This window comes from Vombatus ursinus, unplaced genomic scaffold (assembly GCF_900497805.2).
Source record: "Vombatus ursinus unplaced genomic scaffold, bare-nosed wombat genome assembly UNPS02014791.1, whole genome shotgun sequence".
In the NCBI taxonomy this organism is placed as follows: domain Eukaryota; kingdom Metazoa; phylum Chordata; class Mammalia; order Diprotodontia; family Vombatidae; genus Vombatus; species Vombatus ursinus.
The window spans coordinates 39,197,312-39,219,166 of NW_020954569.1; the positions used below are offsets into that span (position 1 = coordinate 39,197,312).

General features: G+C 34.3%; 1 protein-coding gene across 3 annotated transcripts in view; it reads right to left on the minus strand.

The window, feature by feature from the left end:
- Positions 1 to 21,855, minus strand: part of ICE1 (interactor of little elongation complex ELL subunit 1) — a 74,216-nt gene that overhangs the window by 38,827 nt on the left and 13,534 nt on the right. For all 3 annotated transcript variants that reach the window (XM_027868823.1, XM_027868824.1, XM_027868825.1), the window contains exons 2-10: positions 13,762 to 13,820; positions 11,770 to 11,804; positions 10,826 to 10,844; positions 9,391 to 9,502; positions 6,250 to 6,326; positions 3,896 to 3,933; positions 1,491 to 1,573; positions 1,165 to 1,204; positions 1,016 to 1,075 (exon numbers count right to left, since the gene is read on the minus strand). In XM_027868823.1, coding sequence (XP_027724624.1) covers positions 1,016 to 1,075; positions 1,165 to 1,204; positions 1,491 to 1,573; positions 3,896 to 3,933; positions 6,250 to 6,326; positions 9,391 to 9,502; positions 10,826 to 10,844; positions 11,770 to 11,804; positions 13,762 to 13,820 — 523 coding nt within the window. The remainder of the gene's footprint in view (positions 1 to 1,015; positions 1,076 to 1,164; positions 1,205 to 1,490; positions 1,574 to 3,895; positions 3,934 to 6,249; positions 6,327 to 9,390; positions 9,503 to 10,825; positions 10,845 to 11,769; positions 11,805 to 13,761; positions 13,821 to 21,855) is intronic.

Consider the following 21,855-nt stretch of genomic DNA (forward strand, 5'->3'; position numbering starts at 1 on the left):
CACAATTTCTGAGGTTGCTGCTCATCTCAGACACCCTAATAGAATCTATTCTTTGATTTCTGGTCTCCTCCTCCCTCTCAAAGCATTACTTGTCTCCTCTGCAAACTCCTTTCTCTCTTCCCGGCTTCTAAACATTTCTCATTCTCCAAGTATTTTTCCTCTGTCTTCTTTTCTTTCTACACTCTCCTTTTTCAGTCTCAACTATAATCTTATGCAAATGACTTCCAACTGAAAAACCTAATAGAATAATGGAAAGAACAAGTGACTCTAAGTCAGGAGATCAGATTAATCCTACCTCTATGGCTAGTAAAATGTCTATTTCTACCATCCACTCTTCCAGGCTCTAGAATCCTATTCTAACTGCCTCCTAATAATCTCCTGGATTCAACGACACTACAAATTTAAAATGCCCAAAACCAAACTTATCATTTTCACCACTCCAAGACCTTCCTATTTCTGCTAATGCACAATTATCCTCCTTATGACCTGTGGAAATCAAGTTACAAAATCCTATTCAATCTACCAAAGAGATCTTTCACACCTACAATGAGTCAGAGATAACATCATTACCCATCCAGCTATTATTCTATAAAAAAATTTAAAATATCAATGATATAAAAATGTGAATGTGTCTTGCAACAGCAAATAATTCACTGTACTTATTTTTTAGGAGCAGCTAGGTGGTGCAGTGAACATAGCGCTGTGCCTGGAGTCAAGAAGACTTAGGTTCAGATCCAGACTCAGACATTTATTAGCTGTGTGACTCTGGGCAAGTCACTTAACCTCTATTTCCCTCAGTTTCCTCACCTTTAAAATGGGAATAATAACAACACCAACCTCCTAAGGTTGTCATGAGGATCAAATAAAATAATATTTGTAAAGTGCTTAGCACAGTGCCTGGCACATAGTTAAGTACTATATAAATGTTAGTTGTTATTATTGCTATTATTAGTATCAGCTACATATACTTTTAAACTTAAGATAAAATCAAAATAGTAATTGGAAAGCGACTTACTCTTGTCTAGGGTTTCAACTGGCTCATTACTGGAACTCTGGGTCCCCATATGTTTCAACACTAAAGATGCAGAGAAAAATAACTTTATAATGCAAAGTATATTCTAAGTCAAAAGAAAAATCAAATAAAGTTACAAAGTGAATACTTACCTTTCTTATTATTTTGTTTAGGAAACTCATCAAGTTTTTCCTGTTAAATAATAAAGTTTTGTTACAATATTCTGTTACACACACACATTTATAACAAATTCATCAGATAAACAACTCTTGGATTAGTACCTAATATGACACAATTTACTAATTTCAAGTTAGTTTTTATTTTGTTCTATAGCTATTCTCATATAAAGAAATGTTTCTATAATTAAGAGAGCTTATGAGAACTCCTCTCTATATTAGTAATATTTTGAGATTTACAAAGGATAACATGTAACCTCTAAACCTACAAACCAGAGACATTGTAGATTAACTTTTATTACCTGTGTCCTCTTGAGTTCTTTTTCAAGAGTTTTCTTTTCAATTTTCAATTGCTTTAAGTCTTCAGTGTGTTTTACTGCAGCTTCTATATTTAATGAATAAAGAGACAGGGGAAGAGGGAAGAAAAAGTCATCAACTTTACTATAGTTAATTACATTCAGGAAATACAGACAGGCAGGCATATGGTTGCTATGTGCATAAAACTCTTATCCGTTCATTTACTGTATTTTAAAATAGAATAATGTAAAAGAGCTTCCCTTCGATATTTTAGCTAGATATTTAGAATTGGTGACAGTCTAAAAAGTCTTTCTAATCCAGGTAAGAACATAAGCAAACCATTCTAGAAAGACAAAAATCCAATTTGTAAAGACTCTTCAGCAAAGAGGAAATCCTTCAAGTTTCTTCAGGAAACAAATTCCTATGTGCAGTAACCCTCATTATCATGAAATTATTTTCACAAAATTTCATTTATGTAATTTTAAAATTGTTTCAATTTATTTCGATTTCAGAGAATAGTTGAGTGCTACTCTACATTCAAAGACTTCTGTTGTTAATGAAACAGTTACTATAATTCCTCCACCGTTACTTTCCATGGACAAAGAATCCCAATTTCTGAAACCTTTCTGATAAATCTTTACTTACAAACCTTCATTCAACTTTGAAATTCTTATCTGTAGTTCTCCATGTTCCTCCTTAGCTATGGAGCTCCAAATTAGATAGACTACTCTAGTAAGGGTCTGACCACTGCTGATTATAACAGGAAGACACCACTAAATGTATGCTGTGGCACCACTATAGAATTAAAAATTAAATTTACAGAAAAATAAAGTTGCTAAGGACCTTCTAAATAAGACAAAGATACTCTTCTGCTGATTTCACTAACATTCCCTAGTCCTTCTTTTATAACAAGAGTAAATAAAACTAGGTCCAAATATAATAAATAACAAATTTAAACAGCTCATACAAACCAAAAATATCTTACCCCTTACGCTTCAAAGGAAAATTTTAATATATGCTTGTACAAAAAGCGACACAAAGCAAAAGGTAAGCTGCAGAGCATTTCCCTCAATAAAAACTATATCTCCTTTATCCACTATTAAATGATACAGCACACAGGAATTCTCTACCTACGTATTTTACTGATAATGTTTATATAATTCCTAAGTAAGATTAAATCATTAGTATTTGATTTTAAGAGTTCATATCTAAATTTCAAATTTAATTAAGATAACAAGTTTATGCCGGAATCATCAGAATATATTTTATTCCAAACCTGATGTAAATAGTTTTTTGTTTTGTTTTGTTTTTTAGAAGAGGACTATCAAGCTACTACAGTATGATGCGAAATATGAAAGGATGGATATAGTAACTGAAAACACAAAAGATAATCTTTGGTGGCCAGGCTGGAATTCTGGAGAGAGCTATGTATCTCAGGGTCAGTCTTAGGCAAAATTATGAAAATGGACAAGTAAGAAAATCATAAGATTATCCATTTAGAGCTAGAAGAGACCAAAGGGGCTATAAAGTTCAATTCCCTCATTTTTATAGACAAAGAAACTGATGCTGAGAAGTTCCATAACTCACACAGGGTTACAAGCTAGTTAATGTCTAAGGCAAGACTTAAACTCAGGTTTTTCAGACCCCAAATTTCAGACTTCAATTTTCAATCCAGTGTGCCCCCAACTATCTATGCGTTCCCACTTTCCCTATCAATTTGGCTTTACTTCTTCCTGATTCCATCCCATTCCACAAATTCCCCACATCTCCAGGCCCACTGACATATTGACATGTTAACTAATAACTAAATTAGTTACTGATGAGCTACACCTTCCCAGTATAAAAATATTTTAGTGGGTGTAGTAAAAAACCAAAAAGTTAATTCTTCCTCCTCCAAACAAAGAAAGGAAAAATAAAACGAAGATCTACACTTAAGGTGCTGATCTCTGATCCAAAGTATCAATTTTTCTAACACAGGAAAAAAAAATCCAGGTTATATTATAACTTTTTCAACATACATATCATAATTTGCTTGCTACTAAAAATGGTATCTTTTCTCAGTAGTGACTTCCATTTCCTTAAGGAAAAGAGTACAAAAGACTTTTTTCTTTCAACTTTCTAAAATAAACCCATTACTCAATTGTTGCCTAGTATAGTAAAACTATAGTGCTCCTATCATTTGGATTGTAAAAACATTTCAATGACTTGTCACGTTACAGTCAGATACAACTGTCTAGTAATTATGGAGATAAGTACTGTATTTATACTTCCTTTGACAAGAGTGTTAATGCAGTTAGCTACTTCTACAGCATGAAAGATACTGTTGCGTGTATTATTCAGTCAAATATTAGCACAAAATAGAATTGATTTATTTTATCATCATCTTCATCATCATAGTGGTGCTAATTACCTTCAAGCTTTTTCACTTTGGCTTCGAGTTTCTTCTTCCTGATTAAAATTTGAAGTTAGATAGTAAGTAACAGCACAAGATATGGAATTCTACTTCTGCAATTAGATACTGTAATAAGGACACAAATTTTTATTCTATGAATGGTAAAAAAAAAAAAAAAAAAAAAAAAAAAAAGAATTAGGACTGTCAAATAACACCAAAAAAGAAAAAAGAAATTATATAAAAAGACTTGTTATTGTTGTGGGAATTATCCCTTAGTTAGCTGTTTGTGATGAGTTTTACTACATTAGCAGAATTAGTTAAAAGAAAAAAAAACAAGAATAATGTGAAAGAAATATGGAGGAGGTACAATTTAAAACTTAACTAAGGAAATAGAAATCAAAAATGAAAAATGAAAAATGGGAGTAACACTGTGCTGGTTATACTAATATCATCTAAAAGTTTCTCAAATGTAAACTAACTGCCCCAATAAGGAGGCTAGAAAACACCTTAGTTGGCAAATATCGCCTTACCAACAATCAATTAATCAATAAATTTATTTTAATTTTAAAATTTATTAAGTACCTACTATATGCCAGGCACTGTGTGAGGCACTGAAGATACATGATTTCCAAACATAATACTACTAGAATACAAACTTATTTTAAAATCTTATGAAAGAGAATCATGATAATTATGAGCAGTATCATGTTAAAAAGAAATAAGAAGCAATGGAGGTAAAAATCAGTTTAAAGAATTTCTGGCAAGCTACCCAACTAAGCAAAGCCATCCCAAAGGTGTTCAAGGTTGATGAAAATGGAAGAACTTTAAGCAGAAAAAAAAAGAAAAGATAAGATCTACAACATCCATTTTAATAAACTTTTCTCAAGGGCAATGAAAGCACCACATTTGGATCATAATATCACAGTGGCAGATGTGCCAATAAAAGAAGGACGAAATGATATCAAAGAGAAAGAAGAAACTGAACAAAGTGTGTGTGTGTGTGTGTGTGTGTGTGTGTGTGTGTGTGTGTGTGTATACTAGAGTTCCATGTTGAAGATCATACAATTGTGAGGATATTGAAAGAATGATATACGAGGTGTTGGACACAGATAAATCTATCAAAGGTATGAGGAAAATCTCCTATCTTAGTACTAAAAAAAAAAAAGCTAACATTCAGAAGGCATAAATAATTACTATGCACCTATTTTCCCACCCTATACAAAATCTTTATAAGAATTATCTATGAACAAACTGAATGAACTTATGATAAGTGTCTTTACAGGAAACAAGGAGTCTTTCTCAAGTGATATTCAACAATTAACACATTTTTACCATTCTACAACTAACTTAAAAAAGTGGAGAACATAGATTCCACTATGCTTATGCTGTTGCAATTATAAAAAGGGACCTGATTTTGTAGAACAAAACATTACACGGTGTCTCCCATGTAACTCATTCAATAGTATCTGTAAAATGTAATGACAGAAATAACACTGTTCAATGACCCTCTAATAATGAACATCATGTGAGGCATGAAGCAAGGAAATGTATGCTTGCCAAAAGCATTCACCACTGTGACCAACGAGATCTATCAGAGTCCCTATAGATGGTGAGCTCATTTTGGTGGGTGGGATAGAGGATAGCATACTGAGGCTGAAGTTAGGAAGACCTGATTTCAAATATTACCTCAGACACTTACTAGCTCTGGTGACCCTGGCCAAGTCAGTTTAACCGCCATATGCCTCAGTTTCCTCAACTGTAAAATGGGGATAATAATAACTCTCTCCTCATAAAGTTGCTGTGATGATCAAATGAGATAATATTTATAAATTACTTAGCACAGTGCCTGGCATACAGTAGGCATTTAATAAATGCTTGTTCACTTCTCCTTCTCCCCCCCATTTGTGGATAACATTGTACTAATCATAATAAGCTTCAGAACATTAATTACAGAAACTCCTTGAAAAACTCTGTAATCATTCAAAAGGATTCAGATTGTTTATATTTACAGGAGAGACAAACTAATTGAAAAAATGTTTTTTGATAAGATTTCAATAAGTATCCAGATGCACATCTTAAAGAGCACACAACTAGACAAGCCAGGCTCAAAGCTGACCAGGAGAACAGAGAGCTAGATTGTTTTGGGAAATAGCAAGTTCTTTTACTGAATCTATGCTTCCCATGAGACCAAAGGGCCATTTTTTTCAATGCCAACATTCCATAAATATTTTTATATAAAATTCCAGAAACAACAACAAAAAATGTCTAAGCATGGAAGAACTACAGAGAATCTGGAATTAACAACCATAAGCTACACATGGTCGTTTTTCTTTAAGGAAAACAAAAAAAGCAAAGCAAAACTTAAAACTTACCGAGCATCACTTTTTAAGCATTCTTCTTTCACACGAGTATATTCATGAGAAGAATCCTGATATATCTTGAGAGAACTCTAACAAGGGAAAAAAAATGGCCTGAAAATTGTATTGCGCTAACTCAAAAAAAAAAATGCTTCTCTTTATGATTGTAAATGAATATAGATGAGTTTTATATATGTGACATCAAGGAAAAAAAAAACTTAGTATTCAATCCTTCTGCATTATTACTATTTTAAAATTTAATATAACAGGCAACCTGGGGTGATGAGTGGGGAGCTGTGCTTGGGAGTTCAAAAACCCAGGTTCAAGTCTTGCCTCAGAGACATACTGTGATTGGTGGGTAATTCACTTACTCTTTTAGTACAGCAAGAAATTTTCAAAGACTATAATGTAACAGAGTAATTGCTGATCTGAACCGATAAAAGTGAACTTTCTTACTGGGGAGTTCACCACAGTGGTAAATCACAGGTTCAGAAAAAAATGTAATTACTAATCATATGAAAATATAATACCAATTTATACATAGAGGGATATACAGATATAAAGTCTAAAATAGAATACATAAATAAATGAACAATATACAAGTAAATGTTTAAATAGAAGTCTTGCCAAAAAAATTTTCCAGTAAATTATATTAAATAAAACCCTCACTTAAAGAATGAGAGGCATTGCACCATAGTGGACAGAGTACAGGGCTTGGAGTTAGGAAAATTTAAAATATAGATCCTGCCTTTAGACCCTGCCTTTAGACATGTAACTTCTCTAGGCTTCATTTTCCTTATCTATAAAATTTGGGGTGCTGGACTCAATGACATGTATGAATCCTTCTAGATCTAAAGCTCAGCACTCTAAGGAATTAAGACAGCAGAATCCTATGACTCTGACAACAGATCCTAAAATCATTCACTATGAACAAACTAAAATTATAATAGGGACGCAAACATTAGGAAAATATACTAAGTTGCATTAAAAATAAAAGCATCCCAAATTTTATGATTATGCTAACAGAAAAAACAAAAAGTTTTCAACAAAGTATAATATTCATTTATGTTAAAAACTCTCAAAAGCATAGACATGAGGCCACTTTTTATGATAAAAACAAAATTTCATTTAAAGCTAAATGCGAGCACTAACAACAAAGAAAACTCTACATATCCCAATAATTACATAAGTAAAGCAAAGATATCCCACTCCCTACTATTTAACACTGGTCTAGAAATTGTTCCTAGAAACTAACAGAGAAAATTAAAATACTGAGATTTCACCTCATTACTAGCAAATTGGCAATAATGACAAAGACAAAAATGGTTCATGCTGGAGCAGCGGCAGAAGGACACTATTACATTAGCAGAGCTATCACCTGTTCTAGTCATTTTATAAAGCAATGTGGAATTATATGAGGGGAAAAAATGACTAAAATAGTCACAGAGGAAAGTTCTATTTATAGCAAACTGCTAATTGCAATACTTACTGGAGTAGCAATAAACTAGAAATAAAGTAGGCACTCTTCAATTAGGAAATGGCTAAACAAATTGGTACATAAAAATTGTAATGGAGTATTACTGCATCATAACAAATGATAACTATGAAGAACTCAGAAACATGAGAAAACATTTATAAACTGATGCAGAATAAGATATGAAACACTAAGGAATAAAACAATTAAAGATAAAGATAGACAAACAAAAACATAAGATTGAAATGATAACTGAATGCTGTGTAATTATAAAGACCAAACTTATGCTCAAAAGAAAAAAAGAAAGAAAAGTTGAGAAACAACATCTCTCTCTATCTTCACTGAAAAGGTGACCAAGTATGGAATATCGTGTGTGCCCTAAGACAAAAGCCAATGTGCTATTGGTCTGTGTTGCTAAATTGTTTCTTTTTCTTTTTCAATCTGTGTGTATAGCAGTATATTTGGAAATAAATGTTTTTAAAAAGGGCATTAATGAAAAACTGTCTACAAACAGAATCATAAATCATGAACCAAAAGGACATAAAGGAAATTCATGATACCATATATTGTAAAATGAAGGATATTTTGTAACATGAATCATCAATCTCTAATTAGCTGCTTTCCAAGTTGGAATTTTTGCTAATTATGTTTTCCCTGAAGAAAGATGAATAAAGATAGGTTATCTAGAAAAATCAATATTAAGGTACATACAATCTCAGAATTTTAGAGCTGGAATGGATCTAAGGATCATTGATTTTACATATGAAGAAACTGAAACCCAGAGAAATTATATGAGACTTGTTCAAGGTCAGAGGTCAGCTCTTAGCAAAGTTAATAACCAACCAAACCCCAATTCTCCTGATCCTCATTCTCGGAGGCTGGCGGTTAGCACAGTGGATAAGAGAATTGGGGCTAGAGTCAGAAGACTTAAGATTGACACCAGTCTCAGACAATTACTAGATGTATGATCCTGGGCAAATCATTTAACATCCCCTCAGCCTCAGTTTCCCTATCTGTAAGGGTTGGGAGAATTAGATGAAAACAAAGTACTTTGTAAACCTTAAAGTGCTATGTTTGTGATTATTATTGTGCTTTGCTATATATACTATTTTGCTGCTTACTTAAACATACCTTAAAGAATGTTAAATTAGTTCCTTTTTTAAGCATATATCTTTTTTCTCACTTCAAATGAGACCTTCATTTATTGAAAATTAACCAACAAACAGTCAAGACTTTAAACTTAACAAGTTTTCAAATGAAATTATTAGAAGCCAAACATGTCACAGTTTAGAATGGGATATCAAGACTGCTAAATTAGTTTTCACTCAATAACAGACCATTGTGAAAAAGAAAATTAAAACTAAAAATTAAAAAGTCCTTGTGAACATTGTTTTTTGAAGGCAGCATGTACTCTTCTTAATGTGACACTAACCTCTAAGTGAAAACAGGATTTCAAACAAGTCTTCAAGTATCCTGGAATTTTAAGACAGAAACTATGCCTAATCTGGCGAAGTCTGAAGATCTAAGGCTATATAATAACACACAATGACGGAAAATAACAAAATGAAGAACATGAATTATATTTGCACAGGATAACATACCCACAACTTACTCCAAATGACTACACAGAGCAACAAATATATGGAATTTGGGTAAGCTTCAGCCAAACAATACTACCATACCTTTTTCTCTTCTAGCTCTGCTTTCAAACATCCCAATTCTTCCTGGCATTTCTCCAGAGGGGAAATTTTTTGCAGCATTTGTTCCACCTGCTTACGAAGTGCAGAATTTTCTCTAAAATAAATAGGTAATGTGTTAATACTATAGTACCTAGTTACCTGAGTGCAATTAACTTAAAATTCCTCTTTATGCAGCTTTACTTTTGCAAGTGAGGTTAAGTAACACTCTTGTTGTCCCTGTGATAACTATGTTCTATGAACCTAATCAGCTACATCTGCATGCCATCATCCACTTCTTATAATTATTCTTTACTACCCCCCCAAAAAAGGATTTCTTTAAGAGGTAATTTATACAACTTTCCAATCTGTTGAGAGAATAAGTACCTGCATATTGCCCCAGCAAACTTATCTTCCAACCTCTCCTTGGACTGAGCCTAATCTATTATCCACATCAAAATTTTAAGTGCATAATTTGTGTTCTAAGCAAGTAACTAGGATAACTATGTAATGAAACACTACTAAAATTTTAAGTATGTCTATTTGTAATTAATTCCAACAGCTGAAATTAAACTGGCTAAGACAACCAAATTAAGTAGTCCAAATCACACAAAATAATCTGATGGTACTAAAATGTCAACATAAAAAGAATTTAACATCAGCTAAATATCACTGATGAAATAGAACTCAAAGGCTATGATGTAAGAATAAAAGAATGTGCAGTCAGTGCAGGAAAGCTCTGCAGACCCTCTTGTTTTTACTGATATCTGAATAATTAACACCAAATATTTTGACAAATTCTAATAGACAACCAGTAGATTCTATTATACTGTTTACTGAGTTGCAGTGTACTAAAAAGTCTTTTGGTCAATGAGGTTACATTTAAATAGTAATGGGAGTAAGCACTCAAATAACTAAAATAGTGTTATCTAATGAGCAAGTTTATCTTCCATAAGTAGATAATGTTCAGATAGTCATGTGGTAAAGCAGAGAAGCCCAAAGAAATGTAGCTTTAAAAGACTTACGCTCCTAACTGATAGTATTATACATAATCTGTCACTGTTCAGACTTTGTTCAGTCCTTTTAGTTGTGTCTAACTTTTCATGACTCCATTTGGGATTTTCTTGGCAAAGACACTGGAGTGGTTTGCCATTTCCTTCTCCAGCTCATCTCACAGATGAGGAGATGAGGCACAAAGGGTTAAGTGACTTACCAAGGGTCACAAAGCTATTAAGGTCAGATTTGAATTCAGGAAGGTGAGTTTTCCTACTTCAGGCCCAGGGCCCTATTCATTTTTCCACCTAGCTGCCTAGAAAGACGTCATTAAGAAGGAGCTAATAATTTTTTAACTGGTATGTTATCAGTTCCTTTACTATAGTGTGAAGGATGTCCACTCAAAAACAAGGCCCATGTCAATTGCATCATTTAAATCTGTGCTTACCTTTCTGCAAACTGCAGCTGTAACCTTGAGTTAAAGAAAACTTAGAAAATCATATGCTGAAATGTTATTTTCCTGCAGCTAGTGATAGGTTTCACCCACAGTTACCTATTACTTCTAGGATCAAACATTTGGCACTTATGACTCTTCCCAACCTGACCCCTTCCTACCTGCTCAATTTTCTTACACCTTACTCCCCCCTCCTCCATGCACACACTGCCCTATTCGCTGTTCCACACTGGATGCACTGTGGGCTTTTTGCAATGTCTCAAATGTGCATCCTTACCTCAGTCTAGTTTCCATCAATACTCAGCTCAAGCAACACCTTCCTGTTTATTCATAATCAAAGGAGTTAGAAAACAAAAAGATCAAGGATTTAACAGAACTGTACAATAACTGATATGCATAACTACACATAAACTGAGTACTTTCTGTACCATTGTTAATTCATGTATGATATATGATATATGTGTGTACATATTTGTGTGCCAACAAAAATATTTAATCAGAATATCCATATCCCAATTACCTTGGGTAAATAATTCATTTTTATTATAGATTTCTATGCTACAGTAGATTTCTTCTAAAGGTTTCAAGGTGATGTCTGTTAATTCTTATAGCATCATTTTCAGGTAAATAAAGAATATATACTAAGTCCATTTTAAAGATGAAGTAAATTATATACAAAAAGGCTTGAATCTTTCTTAAGATACAAGGATCAATGGCAGAGTCAACTTACAGACTGGTGAGAATATTAAATATATTGATTATTAAATATTAAACTATTAAGATACACTCTTTACTAAAGCCCAAATCTTTCATCTTACAAATGAGTAAGAAAGTATCAAAGAATTCCTTCAAAAAAAATTAGACATAAAAGGGTTGTTTTTAAAGAAATAAACACTAAGCGAATATATTTAGAAGCAAAAAGCTATTAGAAAGGATATCATCACATTTCTTCTGATATTCTGTCAGCAAATTACTGTGAATAAGAGAAAGCAGAATAATTTACAATGAAAATATAAAGAAAACCACCAGTTTACATTTCTTATTTGAAAAATCTCAACAATTATAATTAGTTATTAATATTGTACAATATATAAGGCATATACTAAGTGATAGTTTGATAAATTCTAGGATCAACAAATCACAAAATTTGACTATTCTAAAAATAATGCATTAAATTATTATCTAAAGCTACTGAAATATGTCATTCCCTAGCTAAAAAGTCATCTGAGGGGCAGCTTGGTGGCGCAGGGGATAGAGCATCAGCCCTGGAGTCAGGAGGACCTGAGTTCAAATCTGGTCTCAGACTAGACATTTGACATTTACTAGCTGTGTGACCCTGGGCAAGTCACTTAACCCCACTGCCCAGCACAAACAAACAACAAAACAAAAGTCATCTGATCTGACTATAGGTCTGGTATAGTATTAGACCTTTCAAAGAGTTTAATGAGTTTTAATTGAACCTCCTAGAATGACTGAAAATTTTTGTATTGCATCTTTTAAAAAAAAAAAACTGTGAGGAAAATGAGTACTGCAAGAAACTTAAAAACACAAGCAAAAATGCTTCCATATCAGAAAAGAGAATGGTAGCAGACCAAAATTTAACCTAGGGATCTTAAAACTATTCCTCATTCTGGATCCTGAGAGAAAACATTTTATTCTAAGTCAACTTTATCCTGCAAGATAGCTACCAATCTTTGAAATAGTCACTCCTTCCAAGCTAGTAATACTACAGATTGATTAAGAAAAAAATGTTGGGCTGATACATTTTTCTCCTTTCCCATGTCCCTAATCTTTCTTTTTTTTGGGGGTGGGGGAGGTAGAGGATGGGGTAGGAGTCTTGCTCAAAGTTAATACTGTGTGAAAACTTTCATTTGTTACACTAGAAAAATGAAAATTATCCAAGACAGATGTTACGATTAGAGCATGTTCTAGTGTGCTTATTCATCCCATGAAGAGAATGTGGATTAATCCTGAAATCCTGGCTATAGATTTTTAATTACACTTTAAGTTGTAAAATTATCCAGCCATTTCCCAGAAAGAAATTAGAAACTATGCCCAAAAAGTTACTGAACTGTGCATACCCTTTGAAGTCCACTCATAGGCCTTTACCCCAAAGAGATCAAAGAAAGAGGAAAATGATCCATATGTACAAAAATTATTTCTAGTAGCTATTTTTGTGGTGGCAAAGAACTGGAAACTAAGGGAGGTGTCCTACAATGGGACAATGGCTTAATGAATGTAATGGAATACTACTGTACTAAAAGAAATGATGAAAGAGGGAAGTTTCAGAGAAACCTGTGGGAACATTTTATATGGGAACTGATGCAGTGTATGTGGGAAGAACCAGAACAATTCATACAATAATACTATTGTAAAGACAAACTCTGAGCACTTAACTCTGACCAACTCAATGACCAGCCATGATTTCAGAAGACCCATGGTGAAATATGCTATCATTTCCTGATAGAGAAGTAAAGGTCTCAGGGCACAGATTGAGACACAGAGGGTGTTCCAAAAATCTTAGTTTTAAGCTTTAATAGCACCCTGTGTATTTATTGGACATAGTTAATATGGAAATTTGTTTTGTTTTACAGTGCATAAATTATACATACAACGGTTATAAAGGTTTCTTTTTTCACTGAGGGGAGGATGTGAAGGGGAGAATTAATTGAGAACAACTAAAATCTCACTAATAAAATAACTTGAAATTATACTGACTGTTACTGTATAGCCCAGAGACGATTCTCCAATGCCAATTTGTTAGCAAAAAAGAAAACACACATGGGCTTGGCTCCAGTGATCTCAAAACCATTGTACTAAACACTATTAGGAAATCTGTGCATACCTCCTATTTTCCTGGGACCTATATATTAAAACCAAATAATAAAACTTCTGCTCACCCAAAAGGTCTTTCAAAAAGTTTTACTTACTCTGTATCAATTATTTTTTGTTTCAGCGTGATTAGTGCAGCAACATATTCATTTAAATTCTGAAAGAAAATAAAAAACTGATCAATGCTATTTCCATTTCTTGGGGAGGCAGCTCAAAGAAATACACTGGCTAGTGTATGGATAGTGATTATCCATAACAATCACTCTATATTAAGATTGTTAGGGAGAGTTAAATGCTTCGTATTTCCTTTTATTTGAACATCAAGCAACAACCACTTCAATTTCCCCCACTCTTCAGTGCCTTACACCTAGTAGGCCCTCAATGACTGTTGAATTAAATCCTCAGTACTTCAAGGAGTCCAAACTTGCCAAATATAAAACCAAACCATTTACCAAAACAAAACACACAAAAAAACTTCAGAGACAAAAAGTAAAAGTGGTACGTTCTTAAGGCTTCTGTTTTCCTCTGTTACATTTTCAGCCACAATTCTCTAGTCTAATAATATACTACAGAAATGATCTCTGAAAGTGCAAGTCATTCCATAATTGACTACAGAGAAGTCAAACATGAAGAGTCTCTACAGACAACAGAAATCCAAATCACTCACAGTCCTTTAAGCAAAATCATGTTACACCAAAATTTAGATGCTTTCAGTTCTTTAACAATGTGATCTTTGTATGCTACACTATAATTTACATGCTTAGGCTCCTAGAAGTTTAACCTGATTTGATTCACAATGTAGATGATTCAAAGGAATAAATGTTTATGACAAGGAAGAATTTTTTTTTTCATTTAAACCTCTTTTCCTTTGTTTTACATTGTCCCAGAAATGGAAAATGTTATGTGACTTCAACATTCAACTGTACCAAGTATAAAAATGGTAACTACTCCTTGATGCCACATGAAAAGATCAAAACTGTATACTAAATATGAATCAATGTTTGTGATTCATTCATCTGTAACCGTAGAATTATCAACAGCCAGTGATTAATAATGCTAGGCCTTCTACACTAACCTCTTAATCTCAGTTCAACAAGTTGGCTGCTAGGTTCTCCCTCTGCATTTTCCATTCCATCTATCTGAAATAATCTTCACGTGCTCCCAGTGAGATTCAGTTGAAGGATAGATTAAGAGTCAGAAGATCTGCTATTACTCTTCGATCTGACACTCAGAACAAATGAGGCAAATCACTCAACCCTAGTCTCAATTTCTTTTTCTGCAAAATAGGGTTGAGCATCTCCATTGACTACACTGAGGATCAAATGATGAGACTTATATGGGAAAGAACCTTATCAACTATAAAGCACTAAAGAAATCAGAAGAAGACTTCCATTGCACAGGTCAGGCCCTCAATGGACAATTTATAGAAAGATGGCCAAGTATCACAAGGGATGAGAAGGGATGGAAGAGTTGCAGTTTGTAGTGGTGGAATAAGTATCTATATCAATGAGATCACTGATCTATCGAAGTACCTGAAACTAAGAATAGCTAAAATTTATTCAGCACTTCAAGGTAGGCAAAGAGTTTAACATGCATCTCATTTAAGCCACACAATAACCCTATGAATTAGTACCATTTTCCTTTTTAGAAAAAAGGAAACTGAGACTCTAAGAGGTTCAGTGAATTACTGCCCATGGTCACTGACTGAGCTCCTACATGTAGTGGAATCTGAACTCTGGTTTTCCTCACTCCAAGTCTAAGATCTCAAACTCTATTATGTCATCTTGCAAACACTGTCTATCATGAAGACTAGGCTTCTGTGAAAAACAAGATACCTGAATTCCAATTAGGGAAGTTCAAATCTTAACTTTTCATCTGAAAAGTAAATCAGCTTCTATTGATTACTTTGATTTATTTTTAGTTTGATTATAAGATTAGCTCCCTTCCTTAGGAAGAGCTAGCCCTAAGAGCTAAGCCAGATGGCTAAGCCAGACTAACACAGATAGTCTAAATTACATAGAGATTAGTGAAGAGATAGATTGAGAAGATGTTATCATTTAGTAGCAGATAATTTAAAAGAATAAAATCATCCTAATATAATAAGGTTTTTCAAAAGTCTAAGTCTCTCTTTCTAGGAAAAATGCAGGGGGAGGAGTGAGGTAGCCAAAGGCTAAGGAGAAAGCCGGGCTGACCAGAAGCCAAGATCTTCTTTCTGGCAGCTGAAGAAAGGTTAACAAGAGGTTCAGTTAAGCCCCCGTTTACTTTCTTTAGCTAGGGTCTAAGCTGAGTAATAGAGTCCCCTAAAGAAGACCGGCGGGGGGGGGTAGGAAGGGAGGAGAAGAGGTGACTGCTAACCACTGACTACAAGTTCCTCTTTCCCAGTACACTTTCTAGTTACAAAAGGTACTACCAGGGTAGCTAGATGGTGCAGTCAATAGAGCTCCAGCCTTGGAGTCAGAAGGACCTGAGTTCAAATCCAGACTCAGACACTTACTATCTGTGTGACCCTGAGCAAGTCACTTAACCCCAATTGCCTCACCAAAAAGGAAAAAAAAGGGGAGGGTGGGGCACTACCTAGAGGACAGGATGTCTGGCATAGGATTAAAAAAGTCTGGGAGAAGCTAACTAGTCAGGTGACCTGTTTTTTACAATTAAATTATGTTCAAAACAAGTTTCTATAGTTTTTTTTTCCCAATTCCTCTTTTTGTTTATAAAAACCGACTCCTTGTCTTTGACCTCTGAGGAGTCAGGTGACCTGGTTTAATGTGCAAATGCCAGCTTTGCAAATTAAATCACAGATTGCTCAGTAACTTTGTCCTCAGTTTCCTTTTTCAGACAATCAATTTTAACATATCCCATAGAAGTAACTATCCTTTTTTTTGTTCCCCAATTCAAAAATCTTGAGGAACTGACCTAAACAGAGAGTTTCTCATGCAAGTGTATAAGATTCTAGAGGCACTTCTCCTACACATTTGTAGAGATGTTTAGAAGGTACTAGGCCAAAGAATCCTTATTTATTCTGGCCCTCAAAGGAGTCCCTCATCTACTCCCCTGTTGGGAAAAGCATACTGCCTACTGTTCCTGGTATTATAAACTGGAACCAAGAATTTGTTTTTCTCTAGCAACAGTAGTACAAGTAGGTTTAAAAAAGAGGTAGCTCACATTGAGGACCCATGGCATTTTGGCAAAAACCTTAAGATTTGGAGTTGGAAGATCTAGGCTTTAATCCTGGTTACTTACTACCTTTGTAACCTTCAGAAAATTACTTTACATCTCTGGCTTTGTTTCCCCATCTAGGGAAAGAGGGAATTGGGCTATATGATTTTGGTGGTCCTAATTTCTATTACTCTTCTAGACCCAAATCTTATAATCCTAACACAGTGAAACCTCAGCTATCAAGAATCATGGGGACTATGACAAAACAGGATTTATACTAGGAATGCAGGGCAGGTCCAATATTTGGAAAACCATCAGCATAATTGACCATATTAATAACAAAAACAACAAAAATCATGGTTATCTCAATAGATGCAGAAAAAACTTTTGACAAACTACAATTCCCAATTCTACTGGAAACACTAGAGAGCACGGTGAATAAATAGAACTTTCCTTAAAATGATAAGCAGTATCTATTGAAAACCATAAGCAAGCATTATCTGTAATGGGGATAAACTAAGAACCTTCCCAATAAGATCAGGGGTTAAGCAAGAATGTCCATTATCACCCCTGTTATTCAATATTGTATTAGAAATGCTAGCTACAGCAATAAGAGAAAAAAAAATAGAAGGAATTAAAAGAGGCAACTAGGAAACAAAACTCTCACTCTTTGCAGAAGACATGACACAATGCTTAAAGAACCCTACAGAATCAGCTAAAAAGCTAGCAGAAACAATTAACAACTTCACCAAAGTTACAGGATATAAAATAAACCCACATAAATCATCAGCATTTCTATTTATTACCAACAAAGTCCTGCAGACACTATAAAATGTTCAGGAGTTTACCTGCCAAGACAAACCCAGGAACTATATGAACACAATTACAAAACACTTGTTAACAGAATTTTTACTGAGCAAGTTTCTAATCTGTGAATGCTTGGAGCTGCACAAGCAGGCCTAGAGACAGAAGTGCCAGTAATCAGGCAGTCATTTAATTAATTAGTTTCATTATGAGGAACAGATTCACAAATCGGGAACTCTCTTGATCAGAATTCCACCTTGCTGAAGTAAAGACAGATATTATATACATAAATCACAATGGGAAGGGATGAGGTAAGCTGGATTACAGACAATAGTTCCCAGGGCCAGAGTGGTTTCCCAAATCCAGTCCACAATTCTCACAATACTAAGGTACGATGGTGTCCTTAAGTTCTGTGGGAACAGCATCGTTCAAGTCTTCAGGGATCGTTACTTGGTGGGTCATAGGACCAGAGTTCTGTGACAGGAACAGGTTCTACAATCTTTGATTCGCTTCACTTCAGTTACACAGGCACACAATTCTGAAAAGTCTAATCTATTAGCATATTCATTACATATATCATATCAATTAATATGAAAATCATAATTCTGCACACTTCTCACACAAATAAAGTCAGATACAAGCAACAGGAGAAAAACTAATTGCTTATAGGTAAACAAAGTTAATATAATAAAAATGACAATTCTACTCGAATTTATTCAGTGCCATCCATATGAAACTGTCCAAAAGTTATTTTATAGAGCTAAAAAAAATAGCAAAATTAATCTGACGGGCAAAAGGTCAAGAATACTAAGGAAATCAATAAAAGCAAGGCTAAGAAATAGGATAGTAGATCAGTGGAACAGATTAGGTACACCAGACACAATAATAAATGATTATGATAATCTAGTGTTCAATAAACCCAAAGACCTAAGCTTTGGGGACAAGAACTCACTATTTGACAAAAATTGCTGAGAAAATAGGAAAGCAACTTGGTAGAAAGTATGTACAGACCAACATCTCACACCACATACCAAGACAAGGTCAAAATGGGTACATTCCCCCCCCCCAACTCCCCCACCCCCACATACACACTGACAAATATCCACAAGACAACCTTGGCTATCCTGTCCTCCACTTGGCTCAGTGACTTAGCCATGAAGAGTGATATAAACAAATTAGGTGAGCTGGGAGTATTTTACCTATTAGATCTATGGATAAGAGAAGAATTTATGACTAAATAAGAGATACAGAACATTATGAGATACAAAATGGCTAATTTTGATTACATTAAATAAAATCAATGCTTCCAAGATTAGAAGGAAAGCAGGAAACTAGGGGTGGGGTGGGGGGAATTATAGCAAGTTTCTCTGATAAAGGTTTCATTTCTCAAATATATAGAGAAATAAGTCAAATTTATAAGAAAATGAGTCATTCCCCAATTGAAAAATGGTCAAAGGATATGAACAGGCAGTTTCAGAAGAAATCAAAGCTATCTACAGTCATATAAAAATTGTTCTAAATCACTACTGATTAGAGAAATGTAAATTAAAACAACTCTGAGCTTCAATCTCATACCTATCAGATTGGTTAATGTGACAGATATGGAAAATTATAAATGTTGGAGGACATATGGAAAAACTGGGACACTAATCCACTGTTCATGAAATTGTGAACTTAACTAATCATTTTGGAGACCAATTTAAAACTATTCTCAAAGGGCTATAAAACTGGGCATACCCTTTGACATAGCAAGAGATCAAAGAAAAGGGAAAAGGATATCTATGTGCAAAAATATTTATAGCAGTTTGTTTTGTGGTGGCAAAGAACTGGAAATTGAGAGGATGCCCATCAATTGGTGAATGGTTGAACAAGTTTTGTTATACAATTGTAATGGAATACTATTTTGCTATCAGAAATTACAAGCAGGATGCTTTCAGAAAAACCTGGAAAAACTTGAATTTATTGACGCAAAGTGAAGTGAGCAGAAGCAAAACATTATATACAGCATCGGCAATATTGTACAATGATCAACTGTGAATAACTTCTCAGCAATACAATGACCTGAGACAATTCCAAAAGACTTATGATGAAAAATGCTATCCACCTCTAGAGAAAAAGAGCTGACAAACTTTGAATGCAGATTGAGGCATACTTTTTTTTTTTTACTTTATTTTTCTCACTTTTTTGGTCTGTTTTCTTTTGTAACATGGCTAATATGGAAATACATTTTACATGCCTGCACAGATATAATCTATATCAAATTGCCTGCCTTTTCAAAGAGTGGGGAGAGGAAGGAAGGGGGGAGAGAATTTGGAACTCAAAATTAAAAAAAAAACGTTAAAAATATTTTTACATGCAATTGAGAAAAAATAAAACAAAATTTGCTCATCTGCCTCATTTTTCCAAGTGATGCTGTTCTCTAATACTCAGCTCTCCTTCCATTTCACACTCATGACTTCAACTTTCATTTCAAGCGCACACACATGCACACACACGCACACACGAGTCTTGGTTATCTTATCCTCCACTTGACTCAGTGCCCTAACCCAAAATGGATTTCCTGCTATCCCTTATGCTCTCACACCTCCATCACTTTGTTCTTCCACCTGTAATGACCATCTGCACCCCCAAACTCTGCCCACTTTCTACCATCCTCCAAAGTCCAGCTCAAAGGCTATATGCTCTATGAAACTTTTCTCATTACAGCTCTCAATTCTCTCAACGTGGCATGTTTTACTGTACTCTAACACAGCAACAACTTACCTTTATACAATGCTTTGTTTGCAAAGTGCTTTCTTTAACAATACTACAATTGTGCAGGTAACAAAAGAATTAACCCTATTTTACAAATAAGGAAACTGAGGCTCCAGTTAAGGTAAAAATGAATTGCCCATAGTTACATAGCTAGTTAAGTTTCTTAGACTGAATGAGAGCCTCCTGACTCAGTCTAACACTATCCATTATGTCCACAGCCCTTCTACAACACAATTCTCTTCGAATTTACACTTCCTTACTAGACTTTAAGTTCCATGAGTGCAAGGATGGTCTTTATTTCCTCTGAATCCCCAATAAGATATTGTACACAGTATGAGATCAATAAACATTTGTTAAATTAATTACACAATCAGAAAACACTTTTACTGTTAAGTCATAGGATCACAGTTTTCTCCAAGTTTTGCTAAATGTTTTATTTTAACAGAATTCCAGGTACAAGTTAACATTTAAATTATATCCTTAATGTTATAAGACTGAAAGTATTATGAACCAGCTTTTTCATGAAATCTATTTTGTAATATTTCATTTTCTGAATAAATCTACTGTATGTATAGTATAATTAAAACTGGTGCCAGGAAGATGGTAACAATAATATAAATTCCCCTATTTCCCAGATACCGTGGTTGGCCCAGGGGATATAGACAGAAATAGAAACTGTCTCTGCTCTTTGAAGAGCCTTACTATGTGTGTGTGTATGTGGGGATTGGGGGGAGGAGAAGACGGCGGGAGGGAAGCAAAATATTCATAAATAAGTAGAAAATTATCAATTTTCTCTTATAAAGGGTTTGGTATTCAAGATAGCTAACAACTGAAGGTGAGGAAGAAGGGGGGGAGGGAGAATAATGGGGAAAGCCCAATAATAGATAAGTGGTCAAAGGATGTGAACAGACAGTTCTCAAAAAATCGCAAACTATTAACAACCATGTGAAAGAATGCTCCAAATCACAGATAATATGAGAAATGCAAAACAAAACAACGCTAAGATTTTACCTCTCACCCCTGCAAATTGCAAAAATGACAAAATATGAGAAGAATCAATATTGGAGGGGTCACCAGTGCATTGTTGGTGGAGATGTGAATCAGGACAAGCACACAATTTGTAATTTTACAAATAAAGTGACTAAAATGCCCATATCCTTTAACCCAGAGATTCTGTTTACAGACATATCCAAAGAAGGTCCCTGATAAGAAAGTCCCTATATATGCCAAATTATTTGTAACAGCACTTTTTGTGACTGCTTTTGAAAGAAAGCAGGTGTCCATCATTTGAGGAATAGCTAAGCACATTTTGGTAAATGAATTTAATGGAATATCATTATGCTGAAAGAAATGATAAACATGATGAATACACAAAAGCATGGAAAATTTTTTCATGAACTAACGCAAAGTGACATAAGCAGAGCCAAGAAAGCAATATACACACAAACTACAATGACGTAAATGGAACATATTGCAGA